Source organism: Protopterus annectens, chromosome 14.part0, assembly GCF_019279795.1.
Source record: "Protopterus annectens isolate FY-2018-M chromosome 14.part0, PAN1.0, whole genome shotgun sequence".
Lineage (NCBI taxonomy): Eukaryota > Metazoa > Chordata > Ceratodontiformes > Protopteridae > Protopterus > Protopterus annectens.
Genome location: NC_056748.1, coordinates 459820744 through 459847236, shown reverse-complemented (window position 1 = coordinate 459847236; position 26493 = coordinate 459820744). Strand labels below are relative to the sequence as shown.

General features: G+C 36.9%; 1 protein-coding gene across 1 annotated transcript in view; it reads right to left on the bottom strand.

The window, feature by feature from the left end:
• Positions 1-26493, bottom strand: part of LOC122788681 (broad substrate specificity ATP-binding cassette transporter ABCG2-like) — a 512925-nt gene that overhangs the window by 58993 nt on the left and 427439 nt on the right. Inside the window, exons 13-14 of the mRNA XM_044055576.1 lie at positions 14518-14672; positions 2142-2231 (exon numbers count right to left, since the gene is read on the bottom strand). Of these exons, the coding sequence (XP_043911511.1) occupies positions 2142-2231; positions 14518-14672 (245 nt within the window). The remainder of the gene's footprint in view (positions 1-2141; positions 2232-14517; positions 14673-26493) is intronic.

Sequence of the window (26493 nt, the reverse complement as noted above, 5' to 3'; positions counted from 1 at the left end):
ATACCTCAAAAGATTTTCATTATCCACCATTCCACTACTTCCAAATATCAAGGGAGCAGCTGGCCTCTACAGTTAACTGTCTGTTTTCCTCCATGCATCCTGTCTAGGAAAACTCACTAAAATATCAATGACATGATTTGTATACTTGTACTATGTCTCCCCAGTCTCTGTTGCTATCTACCAAGAAGACCTCCATCTTTTCTTATCTTTTATCATACCCTTTTCAGTTTGAAATATACACCATTTTGAAATATACACCATTTTGGTGTCTTTTCTCCAGACTCCTTTCGATGTTTCTCTCCTTATTTGGCCTTCAGAGCTGCACAGAGTACTCAAGGTGTGGCTTGAGTAGGGCACGGTAGAACAGAAGCATTATTTTTTTTTGTTTGGTTTCTGGATGTTATCTCTCTGAGGATATGCTTCAGCATTCTGTTTGGTCCTCTCATTGCCCTTGTCCTATGTTCTAGGTACATGAACCCAGGTGTGATGAACATCTCCATTGCTTTTTCTTGTCAAGCCTCAATCTCTTCCATTCCTCAGTGCTAATAATTCACACCAGGGTTGTTGTGACCCAAGTGCAGTAATCCAGATTTGTTTCCATTGAGTTTCAACCACCAAACCTCTAACAACTTGCTAAGTGCTTTCAAGTCTTTCCTTATAATCTTTCCCCCAAACAGTGCTGCTGCAGTCTTTGTGCTATTAGTGATGATGGCTGTCCTGTCATGTTTCCCCAGAAATATCTGAAATGAGCTCACTGAAAAGTACTGGAGCCATGACTGACCCATGTGGTAGTCCACTTGTCACTATGTTTAGTCTTTACATGCTCTATCTCACCAGAGCCCTCTGTAATCTCCCCTTCAAATAATTTTGCAGTTCAAAATTTCCTCTGTCTCAGTCTTACTGACAGTAACTACATTTCTTCTAGCAGTTACGTACATGGCACCAAGTCAACAGCCTTAGTGAAATACATAAGAACCACATCTGGTGGCAGTCCCCTATCAAGTTCTGCCATAACTCAGTTATAAAGCTGGGTCAGGTTCAGCTGATGCCACCATCTGGCCAAGATCCCATGTTTGTTATTCTGCAGATTGTTCTTTAAAAAAAAAAACAAGTTCTCCCTCTGGATTCTCTTGTTGACTCTTCTTGACACTGCTATTACTTTTACAGGAATGTAGTTCCTTAGAGATTTTTTACCCACTCCCTTGTGCAGTGGTATCAGCCTTGCTATATTCTAATCCTTAGCACTTGTGGCAAGCCAGTGATCTGCTGAAGATCTCTATCGAGGAATCTGTAGCACACCGATGACACTGCTGAAGATCCTTTGAGGCAGCCCATCTTGTCTTTCTCTGATATCTACACTTATGGCATCCGATTCCTTCTATATCTCAAAATGCACACACTTGTCTCATTGTCTTCTACCTTCCTCTCACCATAGTGCTCAACCCTCTCTTCCTTTTTTCAGTACTACTGTTTGTTCCCTGTCTTCTGTGACTTCATAACTGTCCTTATTCAGGTATGACCTTCCTATATTTCTTTTTTTTTCTGTCTGCCTAAAGAAAAAAAAAAATGTCCTTAATGAGCCTTTAGCCACCCCCTTTTGACTTGTGCCTTTGCTGCCCTCTCCTCCTGTATCACTCTTCTTCTTGCCTCCTTGTTGTCTGTGTTGCCCCCATCCTCTTCCCTTGCTTACAGCTCTTGTATGCCCTCTTTTTTGCCCTAATCCCTAGCCTCACAAATATGTGTAGTCACATTGGACGTCTTTTTGTTTTCTCTTCCTTCCTCTTCTTACAACCTTATCCACAGCCCTGAGTACTCAGTCTCTTATCCATTCCCAAAGCTTGTTTACCCCTTGATTAGCTGTGTTATCACCAAGAGCATAAACTTTTGACCCTTTCACCCCAGCTCAACATAATCAGTTCCCCGAACACTCATACCACTGCACTTCTCTTTGTTTTTTATTGCTCCATCCCCCACTACCACAAAATGGCAAAATCATTTTTAGTTACTGGTGACTTCTGTTAACGTCCTGACCTTCTGTCGTCAGGCAGTGCTAATTTTTAAAATTCATATTTCTTACATGGCAGCTGCAAACTGTGGAATAAAACAATATGTGGTGATGTCGAAAGAAACTCTGTACCAACCGTCAAGCCATATCGAGGGATACTGAAGTACTTCAACCAATTCAGCCAGCCCATTACACTGGGAAGGTTTACGAGGAGACCTGAATAAATCTGGAAAGAGAAACAAATAATCATTATGCAGTCTAGCATTAAAACAACATTTGTCAAAGAAAATCCAAAAAAATAACCCTGTAAAAAGACACAAAGTAAACTAATCTAGCATAAACCTGAATCTCTTCACTAAAACTAGCTCAAAGGTATTTACGATGGAAAACAAAACTGTGTCTAAAAATAAATTAACAAAGTTGAAATGAAATATAAAATAATCTGCTGTTAGATAAATGAAATGTTTTGTAACGTAGGATATGGAGCATGTTTCATAATGAGTAGTAATTAGTGATTTATGAAACACATTCTCTAACCTACAACTTAACCTGCAATACAAGTTATTTCATTTGTCTAACAAATGTCCCTCACATATCATATACGCACATACATAAATAGCTTTGTGATCTGTATCTGATTCTGTGAATTCCCACCTAGTTTAAATGAATACCTAAGCAACAGTCTCATTCACCAGCCAGTCATGATCAACACAGCACTTCAATGAAAGTGCTGCACAGAGAATCTTTGTTTTATTTATCAGAATTTGTTTACTGAGACTGCCTATCTGGGTGTAAGTTACCCCTTTTCATTGAAGGCCAGAGGAGAAAAGCTCCAAGTGCAATATATGTACAAATGATCCAAAAAGCAGATAAGAAAAATTACAATTAATTTAATCAGTTTAAAAGAATGTGAATGCTATTGGAACACATACTAAAACATAAACAGAGTTTTACAAAAGACAACAATACATATGAAAAGATAAATTTTAAGGTTCATGAATAAAAACTTCTACATGAGTACAACAGTGGTGCAGAAATTAGGACTATTGTTGTAAAGACAGGCTGTAAGGTGGCAGTGTATGGTTTGTGCTGGGTAACAGGGAGCTAAAGAAGGAATGTGATGTGAAAGATGATAAAAGCAGAGGTGAGAGAAAAAAATCAAGTAGTGAGTCAGGAGATACTGAAGGGGTCAGAAGGGTGTGGTCAAAATAAAGAGGATTAGGAAAAAAGTAGGATGTGGTGAAAAAAGGGAAGAGGAAAGTAAGTAGTTTAGGGAAAAAGGATGTTAGAGACACAGGCTGTGGATAGATGTCAGCAGAGTGTTGTTAGAGAAGGTGAGGGATAGCATAGTTTAGAATATACTGTGTGAATGGATAGGAATATTTTGTCCAGCCAGGAGCTGAGCAAGAAAACAGCTGTGTTCATTAGGTGTTGTTTTCATTGAGACTTGAAAGATTTCTCTTGAGGTATTTAAAAAGGGCAAATTGGATGGAGTTTGAGATTTCAGAGATGGAGAAAGAATAGACAGAGAGTCACAAGTAAAGTTTTTCGATTTAGTCATTATGAGTAGTTTTTATCTACTGAGCAAACAGGCTTATTTGGTGAGTAGTGTTGAAGGATGTTGGCTAGGGTGTTTTTCAAGTCTGTGAATATGGTTATGTGTGGTAGTTGAGACAGAGTTAAGGAATGAGGCATTTCTCATTGTAGCTGCTTTAGTGTTACACACTGATAAGATTTGTATGCCATATTAAGAGCAAATGTGGCTACTTTGTTGTACCATTGGCCAAGGAAGTTGGCTTGGATTGCCTGAAGATTAATGAGAATAGGGGCTTTATAGAGGAGAGTTGAACATTGAAGCAATGTATTTTCTAGCATTGTCTTTTAGATAAGGTTTTATCCAGTAAAGGGTGCCACTTTTTTGACTATTTTTTTTAAATAAATCATTTATATGCTAATCAGGGGGCGGCCACGGTGGTGCAGCGGTTAGCGTTGCCGCCTCACAGGAAGAGGTTCTCTGGTTCAATTCTCAGCTGGAGTGCCTTCTGTGCGGAGTCTGCATGTCCTCCCTGTGGTCGCGTGGGTTTCCTCCGGGTGCTCCGGTTTCCTCCCACATCCCAAAGACATGCTGTAGGTAGATTGGACACTCTAAATTGGACCTAGGCATGAATGCGTGCATGTGTGTGCCTTCTGTGGAAGGTTGGGCGCTAGGCTGGCAACTTGACACTGTAAAACTCCACTGCCGATCATGAGCAGACAGGTGATCCGCTGTGGCAACCCCTAACTGGGAAAAGCCAAAAGAAGAAGAAGATTTATATGCTAATAAGATTTCAATCTGACATCAGCTATTACACCTAATATCTTAATGTGGATTACTAATTTGATTTTTATGTTTGTGGATGTTAGAATGAAGAGGGATTTCTTGTAAATAGGATGAGCTTGGATGTTTTGGGATTTAGAAGAAGTTGGGATTTGCACAGCCTGTTTCAGTACAGGTAAAGGAATCCTATGTTAGTTATTGTAGTGCATCAGTTTTTTTACTAGCCCAAATCAGTGAAGACATCTACATAATATATGATTTTTGCATGTTTGCTTGCTGAGAAGACGTCATTTACAAATAGGATGGATAAGACAGGGCCTAAAATGGAGCCCTGGGGGACTCCAACTGCTATTAAGAAGGAAAGAGGTGATATTTCACCACTTAGCCTGTGTGTGACAGGTAGCTGTCAAACTACTTGGGTGAGTGTTTTTCGAGGGAGAACAGTTTTACTAGCAGTTTTGTGTGTGAAACAGTGCCAAAATCCTTTGATAAGTCAAAGGAAATGGCATAGGCTAGGTTTTCCACATTTCTATTCTTATTTGTAGTGGTTATGAATATAAGGATAGTGACAGTAGTGGTGTGATTACAATGGAAGTCATGTAGAGCTGGAGATAGCAGATTATTGTGAAATATACATGAGTAGTTGAGTATGGATGTGTTTCTCAATGACTTTTGAGAGTGGAGATATAATGGCTATTGGTCTATAATTGGTAAAATCTGTGGAAGTGCCACCTTGTTTAAGGGTAGGATGTAAGATTTTTTTCCATAGGTTGGGAACATGACTTTTCTTTAATGGAACAGTTAATTAACATAGAAGATGGTTAGATCAGAGTATTCACTGCAATTTTAGTGTATTCTTCTTGTAGGTTATCTGGGGCAACAGGTGGTAGGTTTTAGTTTTAGAAGTATTTTTAAGGTGGAGATGGAGAATGTTTTATGGTGGAATGTTGCTTTAGGAGAAGGTTGTGGGGTAGTGGAGGTAAAGAGATTATTGAGTTGATGAAGTGTGTAATGAATTGGAAGGCCAAGTCATTTGAGTTGATTGAAGGACAGCAGAGGGGCTACACTGGGTGACTTTGCAAGGATTTAGCAGCTGCTTGACTGAAGACCAAAGTATTTTTTTTGGGGTGGGGGGTGGAGCAGTGTGTTTTCTTATCAAATTTAACCCTTTGCTTGGTGCTATTTCTAGGCTATTTATGTTTTTGTAGGTTAGACTCTGTTCTATGTTTTCTTCCAGGTTTTCCATGCCTTAACCTTTTGTTTCATAAGTTGTTCAGTTTGTCTCGACAGCCAGGGTGCTGGATTTGATTTGATTTCATTAGTTTGTTTCTTATACAGGCACATACATTTAGAATATTAAGGAAAGTGGTGTTGAATAAGGAGACAGTTTCATCTTGTTGAAGGGCTAGTAGTTGGTGAAGTTTATGATGAAGCGTCTTTTTCCTAAGTAAGACAGCGTGCAGGTGTGATTGTATTAGTGGACCTATGGATATTGTGGTGGTCAGTTAAGGTGTTGGAGACAGCACCAGAGGAAATGGTTTGGTTTAGTTTAATGAGGGTCCAATATATGGTGGATTTCCTGTTTAATACTTACTGCACCTTACTGGGTATGTAATAAGTTGGGTTTGCCCATATCAGTGTAGTACAACATTAGAAGATTCATTGCTTAAGGTCTGCCAGTTAATATTTTAGATTGCCAATTATAATAGTTTCCTGAGGAATATTTGAGACAGCCCAGGAGAATTCTTCTGTTGCATTTGTATTGTTGCCTAGATGAATGTTAAATCCTGTTATGCAGTGGTGGGAGGGTGGTGTAATTGTTAAGATGTTTACCTTAGAAGCACAAGGTGCAGGGTTTGATTCCCATAGGGGGTAAATGGCTAGGCTTAAAATGGTCCATGAGGGCAGCTAGCCTAGTAATAATCTATGAATCTATGAGAGACCTGTGTTTATTAAATTTTACAAGTGACATGATGATTTCAGCAGCATTTATTTCTAGGGGGGGTGGTGGTGGTGGTTAAGGGATAAATAATTAAGGGAGTTGTAAATTACAGCAATGACACATGCCTTTTTTGGTTCTATCTAGTCTTAGAATATTAATCCTGGGTGTAGAAGTTCCTCATATTGTATATTTTGCTTTAAATAAGTTTCAGTAACTACAATGACTTCTTTTAAGTGGTGTGCTATCCAGTCATGGAAGTCTAACATTTATTTCTATTTTTTTAGTTTAAGGACTTTCAAGATAGTTGCACATTGACTAACAGCTTAATTCTATCTGTCCCAGTGTGAAAACAGAAACTTAGCAGAGAATGACAGTGGACCTGGATTTCTGAGTAAACTTCAGTAACTGGCTAGTAAGTGCACTGCTTGGATGCCAGGAAAAAAGAAATAGAAATACAGAGGACTTGAAGAAAAATTAGCTAATAGGTGACAACCACTGACTGGGAAAAGTACTGTAGCTGTTCATCAAAAAGCTGTGCAAGCTCCAAACATGGCTTCCAGAAACGTTGAGGAAAGTATAAAGCAACTGTGTGCAGACCTGACTAAAATAAATATTGGAGTATATCAATTCAAACAACAAAAGGCTGTAAAAAATGGAAGAAGCTTTAAACAGATACTCAAATAAGGTGATAAAACTGCAAAACTCAGAGGTTAAAATGAAGAAAAGGCTGGCTGAATGTGAGACTACTCAATAAGAGATGTTAAAAAAATAATAGAATTAGAGGACAAAGCACGTAGGGAAAACCTGAGATTTTCTGCTGTACCTGAGAATCTGGAATGAACAGACTGTATTAATTTCATGAAAGCACAGATAAGCAACTAGACTAATATTCCACAATAGGAAACAATTGAAAGGGCACATCATGTGTATGCTCCAAACCTGGCTATGAGAAAACAACCTAGACTGTGACAGTAAAGATGCAATCTTACCAGCAGAAGGAGTTGATTCTGACAAAACTGTGGCAGAAGGACAAAGTACTAAAAGTGGGAGACAGCAAAGTGTTGGTGGAGAATGACTACTCATTGTACACCAGGCAGAACAGGAATACATTTATTCCGTTATTCAGGGAATGTCAAGAAGCAGGCATGCGATTTGAACTGCTGTACTCAGATATCTCCAAAATATTTTTCCCTGGAGGAACAAAATCATTTTTTGATGAAGTACATGCTAATGAAGAAATACAAAAGTTTGACCAACAAAAAGTGAGCTGTGAAACAGAAGGAGATTCTGATTCTTGTTCTTCTGGTAATAAAGACCACAGAGAGACAGGGGCAGTGAAACCTTTTCCAGCGTTTCAATGGAAAATGCTTGAGAGAGGGGGAAAAAGCACAGGAGAAGACTCGAAGCATCAAGAGTGCACTGGAGATGAAGCAGAGACAGGACAGGGTTTGGGAGATGGAGATGAACAGGAATAGAAAAAAATCTGTAAATATTGGACTTTCTTGAACTTGTAAGGGACTCTAAAGCATATGCCCTACTTCATGTCATTAACATTTGGAGACTTAAATCATTAACTTGGAAACTGACAAATGTAGGATTGCAAAGCAATAATTATATTTGTGAAACAGGATAGAACAAGAAAATCTGCAAATACTGGACTTTTTTGGACTTTATTAAACTTGTAGGGACTCTAAAGCATATGCCCTACTTCATGTCATTAATGTTTGATAAAATGTTCAGGAGAGGGGAAGAAGAGGAAGAACATTAACTGTAAGTAAAATATTTTAATAGTATTATTTAAGTGGTGCATGATTTTCTTTGCATGCTATAAAGTAAAGTTTTCTGTTATTTTAAGTATAATGGGGATACTAATGTAAATGAGTGCTCCTGTTCTTCTTTTTCCCCCTTCTTCTCTCTTTCTTCTTATTCAGATTTAAGAAATGTAGGCTGTGCAATGTAAAAAAAAAATATCCAGTTAAAAAGAGCATGACAAAAGAAAAATTAATGTGCTTTTTTTCATTCTTGCATAGAGGAATGGCTGGGTTGGTAACAAGTTTTAATGGAAAACAAGTAAATGAAAAAAAAAAAAAAAGTAGCCACAAGGGTAAATGCTCAAGATAATGAACTGAGTCTATAAATTGATCAAAATTCAAACTGGTACAAAATGGTTTTATTATGACTGGTAGGAGAACCCCTGCTAAGCACTTTCATCCAGTAATTCAGGACTTCATCAGAGTAAATGAAAAAGAATATTGAATATTATAAGGCTTTTTTTCTAGTAAACAGTTTTGTATCTGGTTCTCATGTCTCTAGCAGACAAGAAAATGTTTTCTGAACGCAATCAAGTGTTTTGCCAGCTGAGAGAGCTATAAAGACAAGACAAAACCAGACAGCACTTAATAGAATCACAGACTCTACCATGCTTCTTAGCATGGATAATCTTTCTTTTTGTTTAGCTCAGGTTTGTGTCTGTGGTTATCGGTTTGGAAGATTTGTCAATTAGGAGGGTAAAACTTCAATATTTGATGATGTACACAGTTTTGTGTAGGTTTCAGCAGGGTTTTTGTGTGTGTGTGTGTGTGTGTGTGTGTGTGTGTGTGTGTGTGTGTGTGTATTTTTGTTTGAAGGTTTTCAATAAAACAAAAAGTTCTGCATGAATGTGACATAGGCTGAATGGAGATGACAAGAAACAACTGTATAAAAGATTAACCTGCCACAAACACTGTGTGCATGTAACATAAAAGCTGGAACTAGACATTTAACAAAAAGCTGTTATACATAAAAGGTGAGAATAATAATCCCTCAAGAATATGATTTTTTCTATAATGTCTTTAAGTGTTACAGTCGCACAGATAAATACAGAAAAGAAAGAGTAGTGAACTGTATTAAAAATGTAGAGTGTAAATAGCTATGAAAGAGTAGTGAACTGTATTAAAAATGTAGAGTGTAAATAGCTACGAAAGAGTAGTGAACTATATTAAAAATGTAGAGTGCAAATAGCTATGCTACAGGAGACACAAATGGAAAGAAGTGAACATGTGAATTTGAAATGTTTTCAGGAGAGTTATTTAGCAGAATACCTGGGGCAAAGGAAGAGAAGAGTACTTATATTAACTGCAACAGAAGTCCAATAGTAATAGAAGAGGATAAAAAAAGACAATAATGGTAGATTTATAGTACTAAGGGGCTAATGGCATGGGAGGAGGATTACACTGGCATGTATTTATATTCTACTTAAAACTGCTATAATGGAGCTTAAGAAAATTCTGGGAGAAATAATCATCTTTTAGCAAGGAATATTGAGTCTACTTCTCAGCAAGGAATATTGAGTCTGCTTCACAAAATCGACCGACACTTCACTGAAACTCTTTCTGTAGAGATGAAAACAGCAAACATTCAATAAAGTGAACATTCACATCAGTGAAAAATTGTGCCTTCTATGTGGAGTCTGCATGTCCTCCCTACATTTGCATGGGTTTCCTCCGGTTTTCTCCCACATTCCAAATAAATGATCTGGAGAGTTTCTCCCAGGGCCTGCACTGAAAATAGGCTCTCTTCTAGGCTGCTTTCCCAGTCAACAAATGTTAAATAAACAAATAAAATTATGCTCCAGCACTCTACCCAAGAAGGCCTGGAAGACAGATGCCTTTCCTTTTCCTTGAACAGGAATGCTACTGTATGCTTTTCCACCCTTTCTACTAATATCCTGGGTAATGCTGTAGATTGCGAAGGACTCCAAATATTTCACTGTGGTGACTCCCTGTTTCAGGAAATGTCCAGGGGAAATTACTACAAACTTCATAGACTGGATTTACTTCTACAAGATTCAGGGTGTTTGATCTTCATAACTTTAAGGCACTTTTTTTTCTTAAGAAAATTCAACAGGCATTAATGGAGACAAGAAAGCCTGCTACTAGAGAATCATGTATGACTAAATGGAAAATACTATCTAATTGGTGCCAACAAAATAAGCAGCACTCATTCAAGGCTACTGTTTCTCTGGTTTTGGATTATTGTGTGAGTTACTATCCTATGACCCACATTACATCTTGATTAAGGCTCATTTAACAGCCATTTGACTATGTCTGCCTGTGTCTCATATGAAAATGTTTTTGAAAGGGTGTTGCACAAGAAGCCACATAAAAAACAGGTACCGCTTCCTTGGGGTCTTAACTTTGTGTTAGAAAAACTAACACTGCTCTACTTTAATCAGCTCGTCATTTCAAATTTTATGGCACAAACACTGATGGTTATTTCCTAAATAAAACAAAACCATCTCACATTGAAAACAGACTTGGCATTTGAAAAAATAAACTTCTTTTCCATTGAAACCCATATTCATTGAAAATGCATCTAACCTGTGGTGAAGTGTACCTTGGGCCCCAAGCTATTTTCAAAAAATGGACCCCCCTACACATTTTTAAGACCATGCATAAATGCATGTGTTCTTTGATTCACCTTTCTGACGTACATTTCTTGTTTAATACAGCAATATTTGTTAGAGTACATTTTAAATCTGTATTTTTTTAACATTTTTCCTAGTAAGAAGTGAAACAAATTGTATGACCTAATAATATCAAATGTACCCATTTCAGATAATTTCACTGATAAAAGGCCACTCAGCCTGCTGCCATTACACTTCAATATACGTACTCAACAGTTCATCCACTTTAATGATTGTCTACACATCATATGTCTTGAATGTGATAAAAACAGCCAAATATTCCAATCTGGTTTACACAAATGCAAGTTAGTCCTGCAAAGACAGACTAATGATGTTTTAACTTTATCAGCTCAAGAAGGTTGGCCATTTTATCCACAGACATCCCCAAACATAGTAAATTTAGCTACATTGTTGACTACCTCCTTCTCAGATATTTGTGTTAAATGATGATAATGATGATAATAAATAAAGTCACATTTTACATTAGTTTCACACAAGCATTAGCCAAAGTATTCCAACTTGATTCACACATATGTACACTAGTCCTGCAAAGCCAGATTAAAGGCAATTTAAAAAATGATCAGATAAGACCATAAGGTATTTCATTCACAGAAAATCTTCAACCCCCTCCAAAAGTTATAGCCACTTTGTTGACTGTGTACACCCCCTTATTGCTATGACAAAATAGATTACATATAATTTATTGGCAGCTTTGAACAAACTATATGAAATTGTATAAAGATCACTAGCATCATATAATAAGATCCAGCTTTGCATTACACAGTTTTCCATTTATGAGAGCGTAAGAAATATTAACTACCTGATAACATACACTAAATCAATATGCACAATCTCTACAGAAGTAAAAGTCAACAAGAAATACCACATTAAAGAGACCTACTACTAATGCAGTAATTGCTACTGACAAACAACTTTGCATTTTATTACTTCATCTACAAATGCAGTGCCTGCTGCCCTTGTAGAAGAAATTGTCTATGTTGCATTAAAATTTGGTGTGCTGGTGATATTGCCATAACACATCCTGAATTATATCAGCTATGCAATAGGGAATGGCTGGCAAACAATGACAACAGGTTCATAGTTACCAGGCATGCAGTCCTGCAGACCATTAAGGAGCCTAGCCCAAATTCCAAATTGCTCCAAAGCACGGTCTGGTTACGTGACTTGCTCATTGTCACACAGCAGGTAAATGAAGGTGAAAAGATTCAAACCTGTACCCTTGCCACAGAAAGCAGCTCATTAACAAGTAAGAGTTTTAGTCCTCTGTGTTAAATGCTAGGCTAACAACTTTAAGTGCAGAAATTGTTTAAAAGCCAATTTTGTAGAGAAGCATGTACCTTTATATATAGTTACTTTACATTTGGAGGCTGTAAAGAAAGTACTGCAAAAATACATTACTAAAATGTAACATGTTTAGATTATATTACACAATCCAAGATTATTACTGAGTTAAGAAAAGTATTTACAGACAATATAAATTCTGTAGTTTTTGTTCAACAACCCACAAGTCATACAAAAATCAGAAATATTATTGGATACAGCATACTGTTTTTTGGGGGGCTTACATGCTTGCAGGACACCCGCATCTCATTTTTGGGTCTATATTATTTCTTCAACAGCTTAGGTTGTCGAATGCTCAATGATCGATACCTAAGCGTTGAAGTTTCAAAATCACAAAGAAAAGAAAGAATTCACTTGGCCATTACTGGGGATTTGCCCTTTCCCCAATGTACAGCGATCTCAGAGTTTGGTATATTTAGTTAGGGTGAGTGTGGAAGCCCCCCACTACATTTAGGTTGAAAAGTTAATTTTATTTCCAGACGCCCTAGCGAATTCTTTCCTGAGGAAAGAATTTGCATATATTGCCGTTCGAGATTTTGAAACTTTGACGCTTAGGTGTTGATCATTAAGCATTTGACAACCTAAGCTGTCAAAGAAATAATATACACCCTCATTTTTAGCCTCCCTGTGTCTTCTCTGTCATCAATAATAGCTAGCCCCTCTGACATCACTCATTCAGATCTGACCTACTTGAATGACTAATAATGCTGTACTTTTGCAGTATACACCACCAGAGCTGGATTGTGGACAAATGGGACCTTATGCAGGGTAATGAATCAGGACCCTCCCCAGCCAAATCAATTTCCCATTATTTGGCTGTCTCTCCAAAATTACCATTAGCACTGTTCAAACCTATCAGTGTACACAGTCTTTTTTTCCTTTACATTTGCATTTATCATAGAGGTATGGATTTCATTTAAAACTTTTATTTCAAATTTTGCAAAAAAAAAAAAAAAACACTACACTCTTGTAGTGAAACAAGATAAGCATGTGCTCATTCACTGAAACTCACTTGTAGTGAAAATGTATCTGGCAACCCATTAAAATTCAGAGATGTGCTGGGAATCAGACTCAAATAGCACATAGTAAAGCACTAGTGTCTATGTGAAAAGTGCAAGAATTCAAAAGCCACATGTATAATGCATTTTATAACCTGGGACAGCCACACTTTTCAGGAGACAGCCCAGGAATACTGTCTGGTTAAGTAACTTTCCAAAGTCACATAGAAGACAAAAGAAGGCTGAGGGAATCAAACTATGTGCTATGGTAAGCAGTTCTTTAACAATTTATAGCCTTACTCATCTGCACTAAGTGCTACACAAAGTGTTGTAGCCCAAACAGTGCATTTCACACATGCGTGCCTACAAAAACAAACTAAATTAAAATGTATTCATAGTTAATTAAACTTACAAGCTTAATGCTGTCCAATTTACTTGCAGCTACATTATAAATGCAATGTTAACATTAAGGAAGCTAAGGATCACATCCAAGGCTCAAATGATGATGCCACTGTTAACTACAATCAATTTCTTCCTTTTACAGTTGCCCCAAAGCACTGTCTGGTTAAGTGACTTGCTTAAGGACAGGGAATAAGTATTAGGCCAAATCAGAGATGTTTTGCAAATCTTGAGACAGAAATCACATTTTATCAAAGGAAAAAAGACCTGTCAGTTGGATTAAGGCTCTTGCCTTCTGTACCTAAGGTACAGGCTTTAACTCTGAGCAAGTACGCTAAATACGTGGGACGTTACACACACACACACACACACACACACACACAGACACACACATCCTGCTGTTGCATTTTGGAAAAGAATTGTTCACCCCATCTACTATTAGTGTGTTCATCTGCTGTTCAGAAAACACTGCTCAGCCCTGCTGCTGCTGCAAAACACAAAAACTCCAACTCCTGTTAGGTGCCCCAACATGCCACATTTTAGATCTGGAAATGCACGTTCATTTGCTGTGATTATCTCATCAATCAAAACCCCAGCATGGAAACACGATTCAGTAACTGTGACCGTAAGATAAGCAATCATGAATCATTTTTTATGCCATAAGAAAAACCCTAAGGTAAAGAAAATACCTGAAATGAACTACAGCCTAAAAGTATTGTGACTAATATAGAAATATGTTACACACTAACATAGTTCTTCATCAGCGTTCTTCACAACATAGTTAAACTTTTAAATGTGGGCTGTGCTGAATTCATATGAACTATGTATATGAATATAGTTTCAAAACTAGATGAAAGTTTTAGAGGACTACTTTTTTTCTAGTAAAATAAGAGCTCAGATATCCCTAGCAGACAGCCTGTCTGATAAGGATAAATAGTTTTATCTTTACAGGCACTCTGTGGAAAAAGTGAAGAATATCTGTCTCAGATTGTGGACAAGAACAACAAATTTGTGAGTTTAGGATAGTATATATAGACCAGCTATACTTACAATCATGAACACAAAGCAGACGGTTATCATCAAGTTTGCAATGGCAACTATATCCATTCCAGCACTGATTGCCAAAGACATTGCAGTGGCTGTATAGGAGAGGCACACTAAAGTCAGCATGAAGAAGAAAAAGTTTCCAGGTAGCCTCTGGTATCCTGCAAGTAGGAGAACATGATTAGAAAGTGGCTGCATAAATTAAGATTTTCATCACATTTGGAATACAAATCAGTTTAACAAGATAATTCATTAAGTAGACTGTGTGAGTGATCTTATATGGATTCTTAAAATGACATACACATAATTTACTGTGGGTTTTGCAGTTAAAGGAATTAGACATTTGCCATAGTGCTTTGCAGACTGCTGTACCAAAGAGTTATTCTTTGCCCTAAGGTTTTTTTCACCCACACTTGATTGGCTCCCACTGACACACCCCCAGGTACTCTTATAAAAGGAAATCCTCAGGAGCACTCTTTCGATTAAGGAACTACGCTTTGATGGTGATTGTACTTCTGGTAATTTTTACTTCAATAAAGTACGGCCTTCTAAGAATATGAACTTCGACTACGTTGATTTTTTGCCACCACGGCGAGCAGAGCTCCTTAGCCGAGCCACATTTACGTTGTTTTACCTGTTTTTCTCTGTGTGTTTCATCTTTGATTTCTAGCTCCCACACTAGCGGTTCCTCTCACTAGGCGACCAGACCAGCCGGAACTACGACCTGTATACGAAGCCTTTCTAAAGGCTTTACTCAGCCTTCAACCACAAGCGCTCAGGTACGCCCAGCCTTTCTCAAGGCTTTACTGGTAGCCCAGCTTCTTCACCGACATCCCACTGTACCTTAATTAAGGCAGCTTACCTGGTCATCCATTTGTTCTTGGCTTCCATAGGGTATTCTATTCATGGACATTTTTCCTCCTCTGCATAGGAGCTTGAATACCCAGGTCCCACAGACAATCATTTTCCTGCTGCCCTACATACTAAAGAATGTAAGTGCAGCATTCATAATTACTATCTTCCTATCCATTAATCTTCCACTAAGTCACAAGATTTTCTGAACAGCTCTGAAGTATTAAATTACTTCAGTATTTACTTAGAATTTTGGCATACTACAAGTACACATGGTTCCTAAAAACACATACACTACCTGTCTCCAAAAAAAAAAAAAAAAAAAACTTTTGTACTCTGACTATCCAGCCATGATAACTGGTACTGCAGATTAACGATGCATCGCTGCATTAAAAGAGAAACACACAGTTTTCATTAACACCAAACCTCTTCCTACTATTTTGACATACCTTCCCATCATGCCTGTGATGGGGAATGCCCATCTTCCCATCATGTCTGTGATTGGGAATGCCCATCTTCCCATCATGCCCCTGATGGGGAATGCCCATCTTTCCATCAAGCCTCTGATGGGGAATGCTCATTAAGTATTAGCTACTTGCTAAAAATGAAACGGATATTAGCAAGAAACAAATCCATCTCACTTCACCTTGGACACTCCTACCCCAAATAAATGATCAACCAACAAATTCATTACAGTTACGAGAGAAAAATAGTACTACAGAAGGTACAAATCTTTTTGCAACCTGCTGACAGATTTCTTATTTGACTTGTAGGGATGACGCAATGCATTTAATTGGGAGGTTGTGGACCATTTGTCCTACCATTTCACATAGCTAGTCTCTCAGAAATAATCCACTTTTTCCAGTGTGATTTTCATCCCTGAGCTTGCTACCATCAAGCCTGTCCCAAAACAGAACATGGTCTACTCCTTCCTATACTCAGGAATTTCACACAGGATCAGGGAGAGGGTTGCCTGGCAGCCATGAAGGTTCTTTATACCTTTACAGGTATGTTATTAATGAGTAACTTGGTGAACCTAGCTTCTGCCCTCAAGTCATGCATTTGCATTGTCATAACTCCTCCCTAGGATAGTGGCAGTGTGCAGGTGACTCCACCCTCTCCTCCCCCAGGATGGGCATACCCATCCTCCCCAGCCAGCTCTATCAGGATCCCAAGCTACTATTTTAACTCAAATGATCTGTTACATAAATCTGTCTATGCCACAGGGGCTGGCTAAAAGCAACTCTCTATTGATGGATGGCGTTAAGGACTGACAAAGAGAGCATACTACCCTAACATCTATTTCACAGCTACAATTGTCTTTAAATTCTTTAAAGGTCAGATGTTATAACAGAAAAATGATATCCAAACCTAAGAGTAAGTCAGAGTTTTACTATCATTAGGGAACACTGCAACATATAAATAACAATGATCCTAGTTTTCTCATATGTTTAGGATGATAACACATTCTTCCTTCCCATTCTAAAGTGCTTGCTTATTGTACAGAACTGTGGCAATAAATTCTAAATATATATATGCCCAGCTTCTACACAGTAAGATCTTTTAAGATGTACAGATGAAGGAATCCTGTCAGTTCTCCAGAAAATCAGCAATGATTTATATTCCTTAGCATTTAGAAATATACTAGAAGAAAAGGTAAAGCTTGCAGTTGTTCTGGTATTTTATACAGCATGAAAATAATGGTGTTGATCTCAAATTAATGTAAGCTTTATGAGGCAAAAAAAAACATTGTTCCATCAGCTGCCGATCTGCAGACTTGTAGTTTAGGAAACCAGACTACAGTAATTCCATATCCACCTATTGTGAGGCAGCCAGTTAAGAAAAGAGGTTCATAAATATCTCAACATATAAAAATCTTCTTCTTCTTTCGGCTTTTCCCGTATAAAAATAATTAAAGGAATAAACAAGATTGTCCTTTTTTAACCTATATCTGTACTATATTTACAGCAAATAGCAAATTTTATAGGATCAAATGACAGCACAGAAGGGGGCGTGGCCAAGATGGTGAACAGCTAGCCGCATAAAATGTTTGCTCTGCTTCCTTTCAGAATTCTGACAGGATTTTATTACACAACCTTAAATATTCTTCTACAAGTGTATTTTTAGACTTTCAAACAAGTTTAAAACAGTTTTGAAAGAAAAAAAATCAAGTTTTTATGATTTTCCTATATCATTATCCTGTCAGATGTTTATTAAGTATTTTGAAAAGATGAACCACTCTAAAGTAAATTCTCAAGAAAACTTAATGAATAAGTTGTTACAATTGATTCTGAGTAGTATTCAGGATCTTTCAATTAAAATGGACAAACTTGAGGTCAAAATGGACAATGTAAAAGAAGAATGTAAAAAAAAAACAAATGGATATGTTTAATGAAGTTATAAAGCAACAATCTGCACACATTTCAACAACAGAGGAAGCAGTAAATAACTTGGATGGAAGAATGTCAGAAAATGAAAACCATACAGAATTTGTTTAAAACAGAATACTTTGCTTTTGGAGAAAACAGAAGATCTGAAGAGTAAATCTAGAAGGAATATCAGGATATATGGAATACCAGACCAGGATGAGGGTGATAATATGACACAATTCTTAAATAACTGGCTACCTAAAACTCTGAACCTGCCTGAAGCTCTCTATTTTGGCATTGAGAGGGCTGATAGATCTCCTACAAATTCTTACATAAAATTAACTCATTTCTCAGGTCAGTTTTTGTTAAATTCCTCTCCAGTCAAGATAATGATTTGGTGCTGAAGTCTGCTTGGGTGAATTCTCCAATAAAATAAAATAAATTACTATCAGGTTTGATAATGACTATACTTCTTCTGTTATGACCAAAAGGAAAGCTTGTATCCCATTCATAAAGCTTTTAAAGAAACAACGCGAAATCCCAACTAATCTTTCCAGCTAGAATCAATATCTTTTTATGTGAATGTCAAAAAAAATTTTTAACGTGGTTGAAGATGCTTTGAAGTTTTCTCAAAAGAAGAAACTTTTAGACAGTACTGAAGATATAGACTGGTCTCTTGCTAGTTTGAAGAGACAGACAACAAGAAATGGTCGGACATCTAAGGAAAAAATAGTAAAAAAAAAAAAAAAAAGTCAAAGAAAAGTGATGGTATATTTTTTTAATCTGTTTAAGTGTGTTACCCTTATACATGTTCTTTTGACATCTTTAAAAGTTCATCATCCAGTATAAGGTAAAGCCTTTTTCATTTGCTAAAATACTTATTTTCTTGGTATCTATGTGTCTAATTGTCTTTCTAATAGAGGTGGTGAAGTTTTAACAGAATAGATTAAATGTGTAATGGTAGAAACATGTATTAGATATATATTAAAGTATTAATTTTTCTTATTTTAAATCTGTATGCCTTTCGAATATGAATGCTATATTCTCAGAATTACCTCCTAAATGAAAGTTTGTTACTCTACTGAAAGTGAAGTATTAAACAGCCTGTCTAATGCAATAGCAATATCTGGCTGTGCTTCTGAATGCTACATTTTAGTAAACTGTATTAGTTATTTTATTTATTTACTTATTCTGCTTAAGTTGGAGAATCTAGTGATGTTTTTTCAAATGTTAGATGTAAATGGGGACTGTACAAATGCATTTTAATGCTAAATTAAAGCTCATTTACTTAAAAAATGGCATAACATTTTTTTTAGTTTGCAGCTTGCCAAGTACAGTCGCGAGCCATTTAAATTCTTTTACTCCCATTTCCCACTCAGAGAATAATATTATTTTAAAGAATGCAGTTTTAAACTGCTCAAACCTGTTTTATTCTCTGCAGCTGCCCAGATTTGTTTTGAAGTGTTCCCTGCAGGAAGAAGTTCATCTTGAGCGTTGAACTCTTCAAAAACAGAAAGTGAATGCTTAGAAAATTTGGATGAGCAGTAAAGAAGATCAAACAAGTAAAGCCAAGCTTTGCAAGTATTTTTTATAGATTAAATAGGCATTAAATGTTAATGTTAACTGTTTTAGTTTATTTATAGATTTATCAAGAATTTAAGTCATGCATTCTTTGTATATACTGTACTTAGTCTTAAAAGATTTTAAAGTTCCAGTTTCTTTAGCACATTAATGACTGTATATTAATGTTTTCCAGCACTTATTTTCTAAATAAGATAAGTGATATTTTAGTTGTACATTTAGATTAATATTAACTTCAGATTGCATATTTTATTACAAACTTACAAGGTTTATAGGTAATTATATTTTTTGAGAGTGTTAATGCTTTTCTTGTCCTGTCTGTATGTCATTTTTTAAAGTTTGCTTTTTTGATAAGAGGTTTTGGATTCTGATAGATAATAAGTATAGGATCATAGGAGGTTACAAGGCTAATGACCCTAGGGCCCTTTCAAGTCTAGCCAAGTTTTACCTTATTTCCACAATCAGCACCTATCACCCCTGTCCAAGATGGACAAAGTTAGAACCCCCAAGGTGAATTTACGTTTATCCATCCAATCATTCAGATTGCGTTTGAAGAGGACCAATGAGGTGCTCTGCTTGACATGAAGTGGGAGTCTGTTCCAAAGGTGTGGTAACCTCTGGGAGAAAAATCTGTCCCTCAAGCAGGTTCTATTAATGTCACATACTGTGGCCTCACAGTAAGATGTTGTCCTGTTTGATTCTCAGCTACAGCGTCTTCTGTGTGGAGACATGCGTGAATGGGCGTACCTTCATTGAAGGTTGTGCATCAGGGCCAGCAATTCGGCACGTAAAAATCTACTGCCAATCATTAGTGGTCCGGAGTTCTGCTGTGGCGACCCCTAACCGGGAAAAGCCGAAAGACACAACAACAACCAGGTTAAGGCCTTTAGACCGAGTGACCCGTGTACCATTTGACTTACGGAAATGCAGCATTTCCAATAAAGCAGGGTCAAAGATTGCCTTATATGCAAGGCAGAGATCATCTTGAAGTAGTCTGTATGAAACAGTGACAGTGATTTCAGGCAATCCTCATAGGACAGATGCTGAAGACCTTGAATTTCCCTTGTGAGGAACCTCTGTGGTCTCTTCAATTGTTGCAGGTGCTTGGAAAGGTACATATCAAAAGGGGCATTGTACTCAATTATTGGCCTGATGATGGAAGAATACAGGGAGATTTTGTCTGGAGGTAATGCCCTTACTTATGAGATGAGCAATATAGAATGCCCTTCTTACCACTGAGGAGACATGGTGATCAACTGTCAACCTTTGTGCCCAGGTCTCTCACCACCGAGTGCGTACTTAGGGTGTTGTTCTTGTTGTGGTAGTTAGCAGGAATATCGCTCTTACTGAAAGGGATGATGACACCTTTTTTTTTTTTTGCATTGCATTTAAGGCCATGAATTTGGCACCAATCATTTGTTTGTGTAAGACCCTCTTGTAGGATGTTGACATAATTTGGAGATTCCATGACTGCTCCAAATGTGCAGTCATCAGCAAACTTTGTCAGCCATAGACCTTTAGTTTTAGCTTGTACTTTGCAGAAATAGAATTCAAACAGTGGACGTCCCAGGAGTGATCCTGTGGAACACTACTGGTTACAGGTCTACTGTTGTAGGTGGATTCCCCTATTTTGACTACATGGGTTCTATCAGTGAGCCAGTTAGAGACCCATCTAATGATATAAGGGTTGATGCCTAGTTGGGTGAGTTTGTCAATGATGCCTGAGTGGGAGATGGTGTCAAAAGTCTTGGCTAAGTCTAGGTAGGCTGTATGCAGAGATTCCCCCTCGACAGGGGCCTTGGTGACTGTCTGGAAGAAGTCCACCAGGTTTAAGGCATAATTTCCCTCTGACATATACAAATTGAGTAGGGTCAAGTGTTTGGAGATTACCTAATATTCTTTGTTGATAAGGTCCATGATGATGCACTCCATAGCCTTGCAGATAAGGCTAGTCAGGCTAATAGAGCTATAGTTCCCAGGGTTAGTGGAAGCACCACCTTTATGCAAGGGGATAATGGTGGCCTTTTTCCATTCAGCTGGGATGAAGCCAGTGCTTAGACTATGATTGAAAAGAGTACCCAATAGTGTTACTAATTCTTGTTTGAGCCCATGTAGGATGCAGCCTGGTATGTTATGTGGTCCCATAGATGCTGTGTTTTTGACCTTAGAGAGGGTGTTAATGACCTGCTCTATAGAGATACAAGGTAGAAGACAGGTGGTAGGGAAGTCTTAAGGTACATGTGGCGGGGACAGGGGAGTGAAACAAAACCCGTCGGCTAACAGGTTAGCAATGCCCACAGGCTCAGTATATGTGGTATCATTAACTACCAGTTTGGCACTAATCTGGGCCTTTCCTTTTAGGTTACAGATGTAACTAAGGAATGCCTTATGGTTATTATTAGTTGAGGAAGCTAATTTGGATTTGTAGTTAGCTTTGGAGGACTTCACAAGAAGTCTTATTTGCTTGTTTACGCTGAGGAGGGACTGTTTCTAGTTTAGAGTTCACTCCCCCTTACTCTTAGACAGCAATTTCTTACTCTTATTGTAAAGCCTGTTAATAGCAGTTCTCCACCAGCCAGATTTGCTCTTCCTTGAGGAGCTTGTTTTGGTCCTATTGGGTATGGCAAAATCAGTGCAGTTCTACAGGTGTTTGTTTAAAGCATTTGTGCAGAACTCGGCATAGTTTCCAATTCCATCTGAGGGGGGAGGTGCAGTGAAGCTATTTATACCATGCCATAAGAGGTTATAATCTGCTTTAGAGAAGTTGTTTATGTTAGTTGCTGATGGGGGGTCAGGTGTGATAGTTAATTCGAATGAGACTGATTTGTGGTCAGATCTCACTAGGGAAGACCTCACAGTGGGGGTGCTACAGTTGGCCCCATATTGGTAAGCACCAGATCCCGAATGTTGGGACCCCTTGTGGGGGTGTCAACCAGCTGGTCCAGGGCATTGGACTTAATGAAGTTGAGAAAACTTTGGGTAAGTGAGTTTGCGCATGAGTAATTTACCCAGTGGATGGGAAGTTAAAGTCGTACAAAACCATGGTGTTGGATGTATCTTGATAGACTCAAGTAGATCCAAATAGGCAGAGTGGGTGTCCTTATTCATGGAGGGGGTCCTGTAGCTAGCAATTGCTTGAATAGGTGTCATAAAAGTTAACTGCACCTTAAGTATCTCCAGGGAATCATTCTCTAACCAATCTGGAGATGTATTTATCTTTAATGAATATTGATACAACGCATCCTTTAGTTTTCATGCCTTCAGTTTCTGGTCTGTATGTGTGGAAGGAGGTGTAGCCCGATATGACTGGGATGGACTCCAGAGCCTTGAACCAGGTCTCAGTGACTGCGCAAATGTCTATGTCTTCCAAGGTGAGGACTGTCTGCTTCCTGTGAGTGCAGTTTCATGTTAAGACTCCTAGAGTTTAGAAGCACAGCCTTGAGGTTGTTTTTAGATGGAAAATGCCTCGGATTAGTTCTTTTTGCTGCTGTTTTCTCTTCTAATGTGGTCTATCTCCCTATGCTATTAGTTGTTAAAATACTCTGACTTTTTCTAATTGTCTGGATTTTCAGGAGAATATATTGCTCCAATAGGTCATTAACCATAGTGTTTATAAGTTTAATGGCTTTATGTGACTGAAGACTGGGAAGAAAAGGAAACTGTTATTTTTTAAACTGAGCATTTGGAAATGGAAACGTTCACCCTTGCATTGCTTTCTTCATAATATAATTTTATGATGCATATAATGTTAAGTGCTGAGTGTGCTTTATTTGATTTATAATGTTATTTTGTTAATTTTAGACAGCAGTAGCAACCAAGTAGATTTTGGCAGTGCAATGGACCTGTTAGTGAGTGGTTTGTATGATTTTATCATCAAACCAGGATTTTTTTTTAATTCCATGATAGAGGGTATGAATGTTTTTAAGATTCAAAATGTTGTTGTTAGTTTTAATGTACCTGTCCATAACAAGCATTATCAGTACTTGTTTGTTATTCTTTGTACTAAACCATTATATATTATTTTCTAAACTGTTTATTTTGAATGTCTGTTTATAAATATGTCTCATTATATATTAATGGTCTTAGTAATCCATTGAAGAGGTGTAGTTTAAATAAATACTTAAAGTTACACAAAGCTCATATAGTTTTTTTTTTTTACAGGAAACACATTTACTTACCAAAATTTAGATAGATTGCTGTTAAAGGACTATTCAATTCTAGTGAGCTGTCATTTTAGATCAAAGAGAAGACGCACTCTTATACTTTGGAAAAATATATTAGTTATGCCTACAGTACCTTTTTTGGTAAGAACAGTATGTTGGGATTGGTGGTTGTAGAGATAAAGAAAAAACATTATACATTTATGAATACCTACTGGATACCTGGGATTGGTGCTAAAGTTGCTAAGAGATATCCAGAGATTAAAACATTGTATGCAAAACATGACATGGTTATTGCTGGTGATTTTAATTGTATTTTATCTAATAAGGATACTACTAATAATAGAAAACCCAAATTATCCTCAGTAACTAAACATTTAGATGATTTTATTAATTCATTAAATATGTAAAATATATATGATTTAAAATCAGCATACTCTCTTAATTATACACATTATTCATACGCATTTGGCACTCAAACTAACACTGACAAAGTTTTCACTTCTAGTGCTTTATATGCTAAAATTGAGGAAGTGTTGATAAGTCATGCCCATTAACTGACCAAATTGCAATTACTTTTACTCTCACTTTAAAACCCAGTAATTTGATTTATTGCAAGAGACTTCCTGCATATATAATAAAAAGAAATGTTATTTTGAATGAATTATAAGTTCATAGGTAGGTACTAGGCTACTGGTCCTACAGCCTATATAAGCCTAGCCAAACGGTACCCTGGCTTTTGCCACCAAAGAAAATTATTTTCTTGTGCCCCTGTCAAGCAGAGCCACAGAAGTGATCCCTGGGGTGAATTTCATATCTCCCATCCAATCATCAAGATTTTTCTTGAAGAGTGCTAATGAGGAGCTTTGTTTGATACAGATAGGTAGTCTGTTCCAGAGTATGGGAAGTCTCTAGGATAGGAATCTATCCCTCCAGCATGTTCTGTTTATTTGGTGACAAGGTTTAGGTCCCTAGAGTGTGTCGCTTGGAGGGATTGGGATTTCTTTAAGTGGAGCATGTCCAACAGCTCTGGGTTTGACATAGCTTTGTATATTAGGCAGAGATCGCTCTGAGTAGGCGATATGCGACGGAGAAAAGCTGGAGTTTTTTGAGACGGTCTGCGTAGGGCATCTGTTTGAGGCCAGTAATCCTCTTTGTGAGGTATTTCTGTGGCCTTTCCAGTTGTTGTAGATGTCGTGTGAGGTACATAACTAGAAGGGGTGTTGTACTCTAAAATGGGTCTAATGAGTGATGAGTAGAGGGGAACAGTGACCTCTTTTTTCCTGGATGAGAAACCTTTTGTGATGAGGTGTGCCACACAGAAGGATTTCCTGACTGCTGTGGTGATGTGATTATCAAAGGAGAGACTACTGTCCACCTGTGTCCCAAGGTCTCTTATCACACTTTTGGTGTTAAGCAGAATATATAGAATTACAGAATTTATCAGTAACAGCAAAGTTTTGGAAGCCATTTTAGAGATTCTCTAAAAGCCTATGTATATGGCAAAATTAAATACTGGTATATATAAGTAAAAGAACAAAGAATTAAAAGCTATGCAATCTAATATTGATAAATTAAAGTTAAATTTAAAACTTAATGATAAGTCTGCAAACTCTGAGTTAAAAACTTTGAATTGAAAATATCCTGAGATACTTCATCATAAAATTTCAATGCATTTGGAAAAATAAAACTACAATCGTATTCAATAAACTCTGAAAGTTTATACAGTCTAGCTATTAGATAAAAAAAATAACGAATATAAATCTTGTTAAGCAAATAACAGTTAAGCAAGGAAATGCCAATAAAAAAGCAACTGATTTAAAAGACATACTAGAACATTTTAGAAACTATTATGAGCAGATCAGTAATAATAAGAACTTTAGAGCATTCAAACGGATAGCTTTCTGAAAGATAATGTCTAAAGAACAAAAAATTAAAATTGCTAAGACATTCTCTTTTAATAAATTAAAAGATCAAATCAATAATCTTAAAAGTAGTAAGGCCCCAGGTCTAGATGGTATAATACCAGAGGTTTATACATTAATTCATCATAATATATTAAATATGTTAAATGTTTCGGAAGAGGTGTGAGCTCTACTTCAAATATCCCTCTTTCTTGGAGATATTCCCTTGTACTACCCATTTTAAACCAACACAAGGATTCTAAATTATGCTCTTATCATCCCATATCATTGTTGTAGATTATAAAATATTTATATCTATACTAGAAAAAATATTACATCTTGCTATGCCAAGATTAATAAATGATGGCCAGACTGTTTTTATCTTACATAGAAGAGTTCAGGATAACATTATTTGACTTGATTCTTTAATAGATGTAGCTAACAAAAACAAAGAACTCTTAATAACAAGTTTAGATTTAGATAAAGCTTTCAGTTCTGTTAGTTGGCCTTACTTGCCTAAATTGCTCAAAGGATAACATATAATTTATTATTCTTATAAATAAACATTATAATAATGTACTCTCTTTTGTTAAAACAGGCTCTTTTCTATCCAGCTCTTTTAAAATCTTTAAAAGAAGATGTACATTGTCCCCTTTGTTGTTCACATTGGTTATAAAACCTTTTACTAATTACATTAGATCTTCAATTGATAAAAAATATACTTGTAAAATTCAGTTATTTGTGGATAATATCTTAATAACTAGTGGTGATAATGAAGCAAAAACTAATTTAAGAATAACTTGGACACTCATTATGGGAATGATTATTTTGATATACTGGCATGCTAGAAGGGCATTATATTTGTATATATACAATGGTAAATCTTTTACATATCCAAAGAATATGTACAGCATCCAACTATGTACCATTCTTCAAAAAGGACATGTTTGCAAACAAGAAGGCACATATGTGAAAATGCAAACCGGAAAGGTGGTGGGTGACTAAACAAACATTCTTGACCAGTCTGAAAAAAAATGTCTGAAAAAAAAAATTCTGAGTAACATCTGTGTAGTAGACAATACTGGAAAGTTTTTTTTTTTTAAGTTTTAAATGCAT